The sequence below is a fragment of the Pinus tabuliformis genome, chromosome J (genome assembly GCF_031772625.1).
Source record: "Pinus tabuliformis cultivar Carrire ecotype Pingquan chromosome J, CPIR1, whole genome shotgun sequence".
Taxonomy (NCBI): Eukaryota; Viridiplantae; Streptophyta; class Pinopsida; order Pinales; family Pinaceae; genus Pinus; species Pinus tabuliformis.
Genome location: NC_142295.1, coordinates 743,799,931 through 743,815,104, shown reverse-complemented (window position 1 = coordinate 743,815,104; position 15,174 = coordinate 743,799,931). Strand labels below are relative to the sequence as shown.

General features: G+C 35.3%; 1 protein-coding gene across 1 annotated transcript; it reads right to left on the bottom strand.

The window, feature by feature from the left end:
• Window positions 1-6,646: 6,646 nt before the first annotated feature.
• Window positions 6,647-11,218, bottom strand: LOC149228853 (cyclin-dependent kinase B1-2-like). The gene is made up of 2 exons (XM_089375741.1): window positions 10,471-11,218; window positions 6,647-7,196 (listed from the first exon to the last, which is right to left on the bottom strand). The coding sequence occupies exons 1-2, from the start codon at window positions 10,665-10,667 to the stop codon at window positions 7,163-7,165; spliced, it is 231 nt and encodes a 76-aa protein (XP_089231867.1). The 5' UTR covers window positions 10,668-11,218; the 3' UTR covers window positions 6,647-7,162.
• Window positions 11,219-15,174: the final 3,956 nt, after the last annotated feature.

Here is a 15,174-nt window from a genome sequence, read left to right as displayed (position 1 = left end):
GTGAAAGCCACCCATCTTAAGACAAGGGGGAAAAACACTCCAAAAGAAGGTAGTAAAAATCCTTTAAGTGTAAAGAGAAAGAAAAGGGTTTCAAGGGAAAGAAAAATGCATCCATTAAAAAGGAAGGAGAGAAAGAAATATGTAAACATTCTTCTAGAGAGGGTCACGATGAAGCTCATTGTTGGAAGCTTCATCCCGAAATGAAACCAAAGAAATTCAACAACAAAGGAAATGAAAAGACAACTGCCGTCATTCAAGAGGATTTGGGATCCAATTTGGGCGATGAAACTAAAATTACATCCATGGATATAAAAGGAAAATAATCCATTGCTAGCACTAGCATATCAAACTGTCACACTAGTACTCCAAATGAAGAAACAATGATTGAATTATTTCATGTGAGAGTAATCTCAAAAGATACAAAAATCAACACACTTTTTGATAGTGGGTCTCAAGCCAACTTGACATATGATAACTTAGTCAAACAACTTAATCTTGAAACCATTTTACATCCCAAGCCATATCCATTGGGTTGGATATGAAAGGACACAAACTTACGGGTTACAATAAAATGTATTCTTTGGTTTGCAATCACAAAAAACTTCATTGACGAAGTTGAATTAGATGTTGTACTGCTTGATATATCAGGAATTGTTTTGGGTAGTCCTTACCTCTATGATAGAAAAGAAATATTCTATCGTCATGAAAAATAGTACCACTTGTTCAAGGATGGTGTGGAGTATATTGTGATTGCTCATCACAAGAAACTAAATCTTTCATTAGTTAATGCCGAGAAAATGAAAATACTAGTGAATTCAAGAAAGAATTTAGTGCTTCTTATGATCAAACCCAATGCTGATGTTTATTATGAAGCATTTGATGGTTGTAGTTCAAATTCGAAAACTGATTTGGTTTGTGTTGCTAACCATGATGATGAGGTGTTTCAGAAAGTAAAATTATTTCCTTCCAAGAGGAGAATCCAACATGAAATACCATTGCAACAAAAGTGTCTTCTTCCTAAAATTGACATGCACAGGATGTTAAGAATGGAAAGTGCTGAAATAACAAAACAAATCCAGGGACTGTTTAATAAAAGGATCATTCGACCTTCTCCTTTACCATGTGGTGCAACTCTTGTTTTGATGCCCAAGAAGAATGATAAGCATTTCATTGAATGGAATTCAAGAAGTTGTTTTCATCAAAGTAGAGTTGTTGAAGGAGACATATGGAAGATGGAATTCAAAACCAAGAAAGGTTTGTTTGAATGGCTTGTTATGCTTTTTGGTCTTTGCCATGCTCCTACTACTTTCATGCATATGAAGCAAGATGTATTGCAACCATTTCTAGACATGATAGTCTACTTGGATGACATTTTCATTTTCAGAAAATTTAATTATGAACGTGTCATGCTTGAGAAAAAAATACTTGATGTCATATGTCAAGAACATTTGCTTTTGAAGATGTCAAAGTATATGTTGGATAAAACTTCTTTGATGCACTTGGGCCATGATATTGGAGAAGGTGAGTTGAAGTTAGACCTCTCCAAGATTGATGCCATTATAGATTGGTCAATGCTCAAGAGAGTCATTTGGGTAAGAGGTTTTTGGGTGCAGCCCAATGTTGGAGGAAAGATTTTGTTATTTTTTCTTCTATAGCTCATTTGCATTCTTTGGAAGTTGTGCAAAAGGTCTTCCAGTGGGGAATCAAACAACAAGAGGCATTTAATGATTTAAGACAAAAGATCAGTTCAACCTTTATACTTGTTCTTCTAAAATTGAAAGAGTCATTTGAGCTTCAGGTTGATGTATGTGACTATGCCATGGGCGCAATCTTTATGCAATATGGTAAGCCCATTCATTTTCATTAAGAAAATTTCAATGGTGCAATGTTTAAGTTGCAGTTCTTCTAATATTCCACTCGATCAAAAGGTATGAGAAAGGTATAAGTGACAAGTTTGTTGATGTACTTTCTATGCCTATAGTTTGTATAGCTACTTTCCTCAAGCATCATGTTGTTTTACATGAAAGTTATGTTCAGAAAAATACGTACTTTCAAGGTGTATATTCAAGATTGAGTCACAAGTAGAGGAATTTGTTTACCATTTTCATCATAATGTGTTGTATCATCTTGGTAAGAAGGATGTTGCTACTGATAGTAACATGGAAAAATCCAAAGAGTTCATTGAATGAATCCAAATGGTACATCAAATAGTGCAAGATCATCCTAAAAAGGGAAAAGGAAGTACAAATCAAGGCATGACAAGCATCGTGTAGATCACAAGTTCTAAGACAATGATAAATGGATCGAGATTGGAAAGGTGAGGGAACTGTACCCTCACCTACTGGACAATTGAAAGTGATATTTTGGGGTCCAAAAGGCTTCCAGTTGGGAGGACAAGAGTGATCAGGTGCTCAAAAATCAAAATTGTCAGAATGGTGTGGAATCTGAACAACTGTGTAGTGCTCATCATCCTAAATATGACACAACTCATTTCACATGAAATAGACATTGTATGTATTCAGAAACACATTCTGTTCACTTTGGCAAATAGGTAAATTTTTGGAAAAAAAAGGGGATAGCCTAGTCAGCAGTACGTACTACTGACTAGGCTACCCAGTTGGCACTGACTGTACAACTGAGGTGGCACGATAATCTCATCAGCGAATGGCCAAGTGCCATGTGGCATGTTCGTATAGGCATGAGTTGGCAGGATGCTATTGGTTGAAGGCTATACAGGTGGACCAATGAGAGGGTGACACATGGAAAACATAGAGGTCACCATGTGCCCTCTCAAAGGTTGAATAAAATTTTATGTGGGGACGTTAGGGTCGAACCCGCGACCTCACCCACAACAACACCAAGCTTTATCGCCATGCCTGTAGGTTGGTTCTAAACTAACATATCGCAGGTGGGTAGGCGTTAAAGAATCATCCCTAGAACAAGTCAGGATTGCGATGCGATGATCGTAATCGAACATCGCAAAAGGGAGGTGTTACTAGATCAGCCCTGACAGGATCAGTTTGCGATTGTGATATCACAATCGCATATCACACATTCAAAGTTCTGTTATATGTTTTACCCTAGCTCCGCCGATTATGATATATTCTAGATGCAATACAAGTTATGCTGCAGTTGATAGTCCATCGGGTCTACCGCTTATCACAATCACACATTTCCCATGCTGCGTTCACAAACCATAAGACCCGATGGTTCCTGCCGATTGCGATTTGCAATGGGGTTGTCGGTGCTGATAGTTTATGACTGGAACCGTCGCCTTAACCGCCATACCTAACCACTTTTCATATGACCACTCAGACTTAACCGTGAGATAGACAGGTTCATTAGTGGGGAAGTTGGCAGGACCACCAATTTCAGTGGAACTTCCAGAATTAACTCCAAATAATGAATTTAACTGGTAGTTAGCCAGATTTGGAGGAGGAAATTGTGGAAAGACTGGAAAAAATCACAACTAAGGTAGTTTTCGACCAAATGAGGAGCAAAAAGAGGCTGGCGTACCATTTTTGAGTATGCTAGACTCATTGGTGTAGGTTTCATAAGCATTTGAGCATTGTAAACACATTTTTTTACAATTTTGAGCATAATAGAGAGGCCCAAGCCATTGGACGCTGGACCTAGGAGACGTAGCCTAGGAGGGGTGAACACATTTATCATGTTCCTATTGTAATGTGTTTTTGATGATGTTCTGTACATGTTTACGCTGCTTTTTAGTCTCTTATTTATGTTTAATTTCTCATAATATTAACATAAAAACTCATTTTTCACTTGCAAAAATTCATGAATCCTTAAGCACAATGAAATCATTTTGCTTCTAATCCAAGGAGGATCTTAGCACACCAATCTAATATCCTAAATTAGATCAATAATAGTACCCAATAAACTATAGATTTTCTCATATCAAAACTGTAAGTGGTTTAACTTATAATAATAAAAACTTAAAATGCAATAATGTAATTTCAAGTCCTTTCTTTTCAAAATTTAGAACCCCTTCTCCATCTCATAGAGGTAGTTTATGGTATTAATACAAAAAGGATAAAAATAAAATCTTCCAAAAATCTCTCTCAAAAAAAAGAAGTAAAATACTAATAAGGAAATGGTTACAACAACCTTGAAATTTAGGACGAAGACAATCCAATAGTGAGTTTCTGTAATTTGTAAATATCCAACTGACTGGTGAGCTCCGGGGGCTGCCTAGGCTTGATCCTTATCTAACTTGTTAAAATAGCAGAATTCAGTGGTGACAACATCTGAGTAGTAACATTGGATAGGCATAAGAGAACACCCTATTGGTTGTGAGGCTTAACCAGAAACTACCAATGATGTTCAAGGTCAATTTTAGACAAATGATCAATCATTTCAACCATTTTTGTACTATGTTCCAACCAATCTTTCAATAATGTCTTGGAATCTGACAATGAATCTTCAGAGAAGTTAGAGATAATATTGGATTGTAATAATATATCATTGACTGCTTCAATGATAGAACTGGAAAGATATCATACTTCATTCACAATAACTTTAGCCCGTTTTATCCTGATTTCCCACACTGTGAAATTATTATCTTTTGAGTTTCATCAATCTTAGGTAGATTTTCAGTTCTACCTTCCTCAATTTCTTTCCAAGTTAGAAAATAAGTCATCTATTCATTCACTTCTTTGAATTAGTTCATCACATCAGACAACTAATTCACAAGAGAATTTTATATTTTACATTGATCTTGGATCAACATAAGCTTATTGCAAAAGACCTTCTGCTGATGCTTTATCAAAGAATTTAATTCCTTAGCTTCTTTCTTAAATTTGGTCAGTTGAGGACTAACACGCATTTGCTCTATTTTCTTTTGTATTTCTTTGATTTGATCATCTTTTAACTGTATCTCCTTATCATGCTATACCTTCAGAGCATCAAATTTTTGTTGTAGCTATGACACTTGATTTTCCCATAGTTCATTAATTTTTTGTTTTTCAATATTAATATTTTGTGCTAGTGAGATGATTTTTTCCTCTTTCTCCTTAAGAAGTTCTCGAACTTCTATGACTTTGTCAATGGTTTCCGAAGCATAGGCACTGGTGAATTGAGTTATATTTTTAACTCTTCTGTTGGTGTTGCAGATGAACCTTTCCACAGAACTTCAAAAGAAGAGACCTTGCTAGGAACCAATGATTGAGATTGATCCAATTTCCTCTTCTTCCTTCCCCTTTTGACCACAGTCTCATGCTGAGGACTATAGAAAAAGTATAAGGGAGGGATTTCTTCAATAGTCAGAGTAACCTCTGAGGTAGGGAAAACACGAATAATCTCAATTTCCTTATGATAATGAATAGAGGATTTATCAATAATCTCCCCTCACCTGGAATCTTGTTTAGGATTATTAGAAGCTCCCTGAACATCAACTTTCTATGAAGAAGTGGTAGTTTGAGAAACTAATTTTAAGCTTTGGTCTTAGGATTTATAGTCATACTGAATTCATTCCATGCATCATTATATTTAAGATTAAAAATCAATTCCTCAAGTTGAGGTGGGGAAGAAATTAAAACAACCTTTGGCTGATCCTTAGGAGGAATGACTAACTATGTAGTACTATCAAGCTGTGCAATTGACATTGATGACTTCTCCCAAGGTAAATAGAGAAAATTTAATGGAATATTGGCTATCCGAGAATTTCTATATTGGACAAACTAAGTTTTCTCCTCTACAATCAATTATTTTTCCACTATCTGTAATAATGTAGCATAAGAGGAAGACTATGCAAACAAGTCATCTAATTTGTCTGCATCATGAAAAAACTATTGGAGTCCCTAGAAAGCAACAAAATTCTTCACCACTACATTAGAATCATATTGTCTATTAGGAACAATAGGAAACTTAAGAGCTTGAATGGCTAGAATTTCCTTCTCAGCATGGCGATAATTAGCCAATGTAAATATGCTGAATTTGGTAGGGAAGACATGTCATACCCTTTTATTTTATTCCTTTAGTACCTTAGTAATCCCATAACCCACTGTTTGATAAACTAACTCTTTGTTGACTAACTTATCGAGGATGAACATGGGCAAAAAATGAGGATGGGCTAGGTTGCCATAAACTTTTATATAAGTGAATAATTATTCCTCAAACCAATTTCTGACCTTCCGAATGTCATCTATGGCTTCTTGAGACATCCAAGGTGGTCGAGACTAAAAAATAGCTTTATGTATAGGAATCATCACTCCGTGAAAAATCTGATAGAAATGTTCATTGTATTTGGACTCCCATAGAATATTATGATAGATATGAATAGGCTTTGGATCCTGAATGGTCCATTTCCAACCCATAGCAGGAAAATCCATTGTAAAACATATGGCATCCATGATATAAGCAAACATGTAAAAAGGAGGAAGCTTATTTTAAGAAACACTTCTAGCACGCTGAAAAGCTAAGATGTGTGTAGCCAAATTATCGAAGACAATAGTGGCCCAATCAAATATATATCCTTCTACTGTGCCATCAATTAGGGGTACCTAGGTGTCCGAGAACTTTGACACATTAGTTTGAGCATGCAATCGACACATCATAGCCACAACTTGGGAAAAAGGAGAAGTAAGGGAATCAAGTGAATACTTACTAGATTCCTCTGCTTTATGCTTATTAGGGTATCTTCTCCATTGTTTTATTTGTTCTGATGGGTGCTCATGCTCCTTTATAAGGGCCTAGTTGAACTCTTTATTATATATACATTGCAGATTAAGAAAATGATACATACTTTTCAAATCCTTGATAGAAAAAGAACCAATCACTGTGCCTTTTAGTGTTTGAATGTGTCTCTCAGAAATATTTAAAATTTCAACCACCCAATGAACCATATCTGTATAAGGCATTAATGATGGTCTCGCCACGATTCTGTGAAGAAAGGAATTTTCCGTGTCCTTTGGAGTATTTTCCGAGACATGTATTTTGTCATCTGATGTGGCTATTATTTTGGTGACTTCAGGCCCTTCATCTTCAAAATATTGGTAAATTTCTTCCCAAGAGGAAATCCCATCATCTCTGGTACATATAATGTGAGAAAATAGACTTGCTCATGGACTTTTGTCATCAAAATCTTCCACAAATGGACCCATAGGTTGTTGTTGTGGAGCCTTTGTTTTACCTTTGCCTCCTTTCTTCATTTCTTCAATGTGTTGATAATATGTGTTGACCTGTAGGAGACAGAAGCAAAGGCTTAGTAGAAAAACTCTTTACAACACTCACAAACTACGTAAAAATGGAAACAGAGCGTAAAATACCTTTATTAAAAATATATTACGAAAACCAAAGTTTATTAAATGTGATATTTAATTCATTTGAGGCTAAAACATTAAATCACTTAAGTGGATAGACAAGGGACCACGTGAACATTCCATGTGAGACATTGAAACAAAAATATTAGAGGGGAATTTAAAATAGAATTACGATATAAAGTGTTCGCGATATGTAAAGCTCTGAGATAAGAGTGTCGAGGTGAGAAAGCCTATAAGATGTGAATATCTGATATACGAAAGGGATGATATAAAATCTTCTGAGATATGAGGGATCCAATATACAAATGTTCTAATATAGAAAAGTTCCTCGAGATACTAGATCTGAGATGTAAAGGTCCTGAAATACGTAAAATTTGACATATAAGAGTATTGAGATAATATTGATCTCATAGGTTCTTTTTAACAAGTGCTGCATGCAGCCAGTAGTCCCTGCCAGTGCTGCATGCAGCCGGTAGTCCCTGCCGGGGCCTGTCAGAAGGTCTACGTTGCAGATGGCATAACGGCCGAAATTTTTTCAAAATTATTTTTAAATACTGAAATCATAAGAGTAATTTTTTATTTTGTAATAAAAAGATGTCGGTCAATCATGTTTGGAGAGAGCACCAGCACACAGATTCTGCTCCCAAAAAACATGCTCGAAGGTGATGTTGGAGAAAGAGGCCATCAGATTTTGAGCATTCTGCAACCAATGTTGTAGGCAAGGCATTATAATGAAATTGTGGCTCAGAGCCCAATCTATAACTATTTTGGAGTCTCCCACAATGTGAATCTTGTCAAATAGTGAGCCAGGAAGCGTCCCCCAAGAGCCAATACCTCTACCTTGAATTAGTGTCCAGCCCACCAAACCAATAGAAGCAGTAGACAAGTGATGAACTGACCTTAATATACGCCCTTATCCGCACTTACCACATAAATTTGACCTTGTTGCCATCGTGCATTGCAAAAAAACAACATTAAGTGTTGTTGTCATTATGGAGTACTTGGTAAGTGCCACGTTGGCTGCAATAGCTCGTCCCGTGGCACCTTTGCTCTTCTTCAATAACAAGTTCAAACCCCATCCCCATCGTCATGTAGATCTTCCGTCAAAATCCATATAGATATCCAATTGCTTTTTCTTATGTAAATTCGAATTTTATTAAATTTTATTGTCTTAGAACAATATAAAGAAATAAAATATAAATGCTTGTTGAAAGTGAATTTAAGTTTAATTCAGGAGTTGCATTATAAAGAAAAATCTGGAAGTCTGAATACGTCTTCACTAGCCGCATTTTAAAAAGAAGGAAAAAATTAAAAATGGAGTGACTTTCAAGTTTTATTCATGCCCTGCATTAGACTTGGTGCCTGACCTGCATTTTACAACAAATATTAAAAAATTCTAAAACTTTTTGCTGGGAAATTTACTTGATGAGCTGCATAATTTGTATAATTTATAAAAATATTTAGAAATCTGAATGTCAAACCTTCTTGTCTGAGCACTAGAATTTATAAAGAGCTGTCTTTTCAGGTGAATCTTTTCTGTAAATTAAACTTCATTAAAGAAAATTCAATAGTTGTTGCATTTTTAAGGAATACTTAGGATTCAAAACCCAACAAGACCCAGATGCGACATCTCTGTAAATCAAATCCTAAATTAAAAAAGTGCAGCTACACTACAGATTTAAAAATTAAAAACCCTTAAAAACCCCTGAAATAAAATTGGAATAACAAGGACACCCACAAGGCACATTGCATATGAAACAAAGATACGCCGAGTTGAGAATGCGGGGAATGCAAGCTGTTAATCACCCACATAACCAAACCGAGAAAAAGGAAAAATCAAATATATATATATATATATAGGGAATAGATACTGTTAATCGCCCTACCCCTTACCCCTTACTGAACAAAAATCCTAGAATTATTTTGGAGCTTAACCCTGAAATCACTTAGAGCTTAGGAAGGGCATATTAGCGTTTAGATGAAATCTGGTTATTATATTGATGGTAGTTTTCACATCCATGGCATTCGAAAGAAAAATCAAACACCAGCTACTTGCTGTAAGAAAACCTAGCAGGCACAGACTGTATTCCCCTTTCAGATTCTGCTACACAACTGAAATCAAACAAATACACATTTGAAATACTGGGAATAACTTGGAAGAAGGAAGCATTGTTCTTTAAGATTTAGCAAAACTAGATTCCCAAACAAATACCCATTTGAAAAGAATCACAGCAATAACAGAGTTAAGGGAAATTCCAATACCATTGCCCTTTCCACAAATCATAGTTTACAGGTGCTCCCAACAACCAAATTTGTGTTCGAAAAACAAGCAACAAAGAAATTATGGGAGGATTGCTCTATTTCACACTTAAAAACAAATGAGTTCAAACACATCACAGCAATACCAGAGTTAAGGGGAATACCAATACCATTGCCCTTTTCACAAATCATAGTTTACAGGTGATCCCAACAAACAAATGTGTTTGAAAAGTAAGCAACAAAAAAATCATAGCAGCATTACTCTACTTCACACTTCAAAACAAATGAGTTAAAAAAATATACATTAGCTTTGAGGGGCATTGATTCACTGATGAGGTCAACAGAGTGTTAAGCCCGACAATCAGAGTCTGCCTTACCCATATGGCATGAGTTTCAAAAAGATCAGACCTGAAACAAGTTTCGAATGATTTTGGCATAAGATCTAAACCTTAGTCTAGGCAATTAACCCCACCTTTCATCTTAGGCATTTATCAAAAAATAAAAAATTATAAAATAAATATTCAAGACAATGACAGTGATAGCAGAAAAAGTGAAAAGCGTCATTTCCTTATTTCAAATTTTCAAATATGATCCAACAGAATCTCATCTACCGATGGAAATTCAACCAAACACCAACCAAAAAATATCACGGAACAGATAAGATATGGATCAGATTTTCGCCATTGTGACCTAACAAAAAAACATCCATTTGAAAGCATTCACGGTGCAGAAACCAGAGAAAAATTGCTGTTCCTCTCAGCATTTCAGGAGTGGAAAATAATAACAACAGTAATAATGATGACCCAACATATCATGGGCTATACATTCAGAAACAGAGACCTAAATGCCATGTAAAATATAATAAAATCAACTCAAACCCCAAATACTGAAACTCTACGATTCGAACCCGCTCCTCCACCAAAAAAATACTTACCGAACAACATATATGCTCTGAGACAACATTTGCAGGAGGGAGATTTCACGAAGAGAACTGGGTGGGACGCCTTCCTCGTCCATCTCAAGGCGAGTCTTCTTGAGAGCAACGAGCTGTCCAGTCATCTTGTCTCTTGCCTTGTACACCTTCCCATAGGTGCCCTCCCCGACCTTCTCAAGCTTTTCATACTTGTCCATGGCGGGCCGATTCAATCAATTGCAGAGATTATTTATATTGAAATGATACACTGTGTATATATCAGGGTGAATGCAGATTGATGCTATGAAAAGACCCAGATTACATTAGAAACCCAACATAAAAGCCATTAAGGAAAAACAGACAGAGCTACCTGAAATCTGAAGGGAAAAACCACCAAGAAAACAATGATGTTCTGTCTGGGAGCAGGAAATACAGAGAATGTGTTCAATGTTTATCTACATTTCACTCAACTCGGCTCGATCCGCCCTCTGAGATCTCTGCAATCCAGAATAGGACTAGATCTCGATGAAATTCTTGATGGCATTGTAAATATGTCATGTTGATGGATAAACACACGGTAAGAATAGGACTAGATCTCGATGAAATTCTTGATGGCATTGTAAATATGTCATGTTGATGGATAAACACACGGTAATATTTTCTTCAGCCGAAAATTCAATTACAGAGACAAGGAATAGAAGAACACAATAAGCATATAAGGTAGGCTCCCAGAGGCAATTTAGCTTGAAAGCTCAGCCACAGCTAAGTGACATGCATCAAACACTTGGCTTCCTCTCTAACTTTGCTAACCCAACACGTGGTTTCATCTTAATAAAAAGTGGCCCCAACTGGACTTAGGATAAAATGAACTTTGGATAAAATGAAGGCACGAAAAAAGCACTGCTGCAGGGTGCCAGAAAACTTTGTATAAAACAAAGTTACCACAATATTTTTGTCTCGGGCCACGTGAAGGCCGCAATAAGAGGTACAATATTTTTCAAAGGAAAAATTTGGTTAAAATTTCAGTGAATCACATTGTCAGCATTAAACTTTGGTTAAAATATGTTTAGGCGGAAAAAAAATCGGTCAAAAAATGGATTAATGCAGAGTCAACGATCAATCGATCGCTATAGTCCAGGCAGGGACTAATAAGAGTTATGATGTATCGAATTCCTGATAAGGAGAGGCCCGATATACCAAAACTCAAATATAAATAAATTATCTCAGAACCTGGGAAACCAGATCTAGGAGGGGAAAGGCCTTACAATATTTTATTAAAAAGGCTTTGATAAAAAATTCCCGATAAGAAAAATCCTCAATTCATAACATCGAGAGTCTTACATTGGGAGTTTAATCCTTTTTGGAATATCATGAAATCACATTTCAGGGTGGAAAATCTCGTGATGTTTTTTTAAAAATAGTTCCAATAAAGAAACTCTGATAACATTTGTCCTCATGAAAAATTTGCTTAAGTTTTATTTTAAAATAATTTCAAGACCAACTTCAAACTTATTTTCCTTTTCTCTTATTTTAAAGTAAACCTAAAGAGATTTTATAAGACATAAAAATCAAAGGGTCCCCATTTCTTATTATGTCTTTTAAAGATAAAGAAAAATGGGGGTTGTTGTTTACTACAACAAGTGGAACATTGATTTCCTGTACCATAGCAGGCCTCTCTGAGTGAGACTCCATGGTGGGCTTCTCCATCTGATACATTTTCTCTGCCTGGGGATTTAATTTTTCTATGGTATTTTTGTTCTCATGCTGAGAATTCATGTGAAATGTTTGAAGCACACTTAAGGAACCAATACCAACTCAGTCCCCTGATCCATCTCTAACCGAATCCCCTACACCCAAAAAAACACATATCCATGATTAACAATATCAACTCTGGCATCCACAATTGCACTATGGATAATCTATTGAAAGTGTATTACAATTGAACCAATTTTGAAGTCAGGCAACCAACCAAAAGGCTTGTGCTGTCAAAGACAAATTTATTTTCAAAATTAAATCCTAGTGATGTACAGATCAATTTCCACATTCAAGCAAACAAAAATTCTTGTGTTATGCACTGCTAGTATATGCTAAATACTGTTATACACAAGTAAATGGACAAACAACATAATGTGCTAAATAATTGGCTTCATCATAAGTATTTTTCTCCCATTTTTTACAAGAGTCTTTGGACAAATGACTTATCTAGTATATGTGAATCACAACTTGCAACAATTCTCTTTTTGATAGATGCAGGGCTAAGTCAACATAAGTTCTCTGATGTTTGGTTTAGGTTGGATCTTTGAAATATTTTGAGATCAAATAAATGCACAAACAATTGGCCAATTAGGATAAGTAGATAGTTTTCTTAAAGCTTAAAGTTATATGCAATTAGGTTCTTATAAGATGTTCTATCATTCCACATGAACAATTTTAAATCTAGCACATTCAATATTAGTTTTTGTTCTTGTTAAATTGCAATTGATTCTAGTAAAAAAATTCATATATGCTCTTCTATCCTTGTAGCTATTTTAATTTAAAACATTCCAAACCTACTATAAACATATAAAATGTTCCATTGTAGTCTAATGGTAATCTCAAAGTTCCAGATTTTAGCTTTCTTGTTATTGCAATATTCCATATCCTTTCCTTTCTTGAGAAATGTCTATGAGAAGTGCTCACTCATGGAAAACCTTCCCAAGTTTGATTTCTTAGGTAGTCAAAGGAAAACTTGGTATTCTATCTTGAAAATGAGTTCCAAAACCCTCTCATGGTAGTAATTGTACAATGATCCAGGTTTCCAATTGCCTTTTTGCATTACCATTTTATCTTTATCATACAGATAACACTGACTTGACTAGTATGACTGATTACTTGCAAAATGATAGTTATTTATTTTACACCATTGTATTTCTCTTTGTTCTTGAAATCTTGTTTTTATTATTATACAATTTATTCAAAGACCATATCATGAACATTATAACAAGATATTTGAGTTTTGGTGAAGAGAATCATAGAGGCATAGATAAAAGAAAATATACAAGAAATTTAATAAAGTAGCCAAGACAATCAACAACCTCTTGACAATTCAATCCTTCCAAGGAATGTGAAATGTTTGAAGCACACTCAAGGAACCAATACCAGCTCTGTCCCATGATCTATCTCTAACCAAATCCCATACACCCATATAAATCATGCATCCACGCTTAACAATATCAACTCTGTAATCCATAATTGCACCGTGAACAATATGTTGAAAGAGTATTACAATTGAATCAATTCTAAAGTTAGGCAACCAAACAAAAGGCTTGTGACGTCAAAGAAAAATCTATTTTCAAAAATAAATCCTAGTGATGTACAAATCAAATTCCAGATTAAAGCAAGCAAAAATGCCTGTGTTATGCACCGCTAGTATATGCTAAATATTTCTATACACAAGTAAATGGACAAACAACATAATGTTCTATATACAAAACTTTCTTTGGAAGAAGGTATGATAGGTTTTGCTTGAAAAATTAAATCAAGGGAAAATTATTTCATATGGAGTCTTTGGTTCACATAACCCTCTTAATCTTCTTAGATTTCACATAATCTAACTCAGTCAGACGTCCAACAGGGAAGGCAATTATCTCGTACCAAATGTGGGGTAGAAAGTTAATCAAAGAGTGCCCTAACATTATTACAATGCACACTCTCTCCATGGGCACTCTTTGTTCGAATTTGGCAGCCCTGCACATGGGAAATGCATGAATAAAGGGAATCAAACCCAATTTTTACAAGCACAAATGAATCATGATTGGGCAATTTAAGTAAGAAAAATGTTTACTAGGCATCCTGCCTTATGAGATGTCACATCCCTAAAGCTATCATCATCTCATAGAAGAGAAGCAATGGCCTTTATAAGTCTACGACCCTATGATTTCATTGGCACTCTATAGCTTCGTTTGAGTGTGCCCTTTGTTGTAACATGCCATTTACGCACCATCTTCCTTCCATCATTGGTTGCTTGAGTTTTTACAACCCAATGCACATACCAAGTATAACAATACTTTGTTATGTAGTTCAAAATGCACATGAAATCCAAGAAAATATGTTGGATGGCCTAGCACAAATCTCACATGTATGCATATGAAATTTGAGAAAGATGTGAGGATAGTCGTAGCCAAAAATTAATTTCATCTTTAGAATAATGTGTTCTGACAATCTACATTGTATAAATAGAATGCCTACATAGTTCTATAATGCAATGCATCCCATTAAAAATTTGCCTAGATAGTTCCACAATTCATATTGAATCTGAGAGAAAAATAATTGTATGAATAAAAAAAATAATTAAAATGCCTGCATAGTTCTATGATGCAATGCAACCCATTAAAAATTGCCCTAATAGTTCCACAATTCACATTGAATCTGAGGGAAAAATAATTGTATAACTAAATGCAATAATTAGAATGCCTACATAGTTCTCTAATGTAATGCAACCCATTAACAATTTGCCCAGATAGTTCCATACTTCATATTGGATTTGAGGGAAAAAAAATTCTTTGAGGAAACATGCACCTAGGTAGTGCTTTAATGTAGACAAAGTCCATATTCATATACTTAAAGCGTTTGAACAATAACCAACAATGTGATGGAGGTGTATCCACTATTGCAAAGGTTAAAAGGAGATGTTACAAGGAATGTAGTACAAAGAGGAGGAATAATATGATAAAAGTAGATGTTACA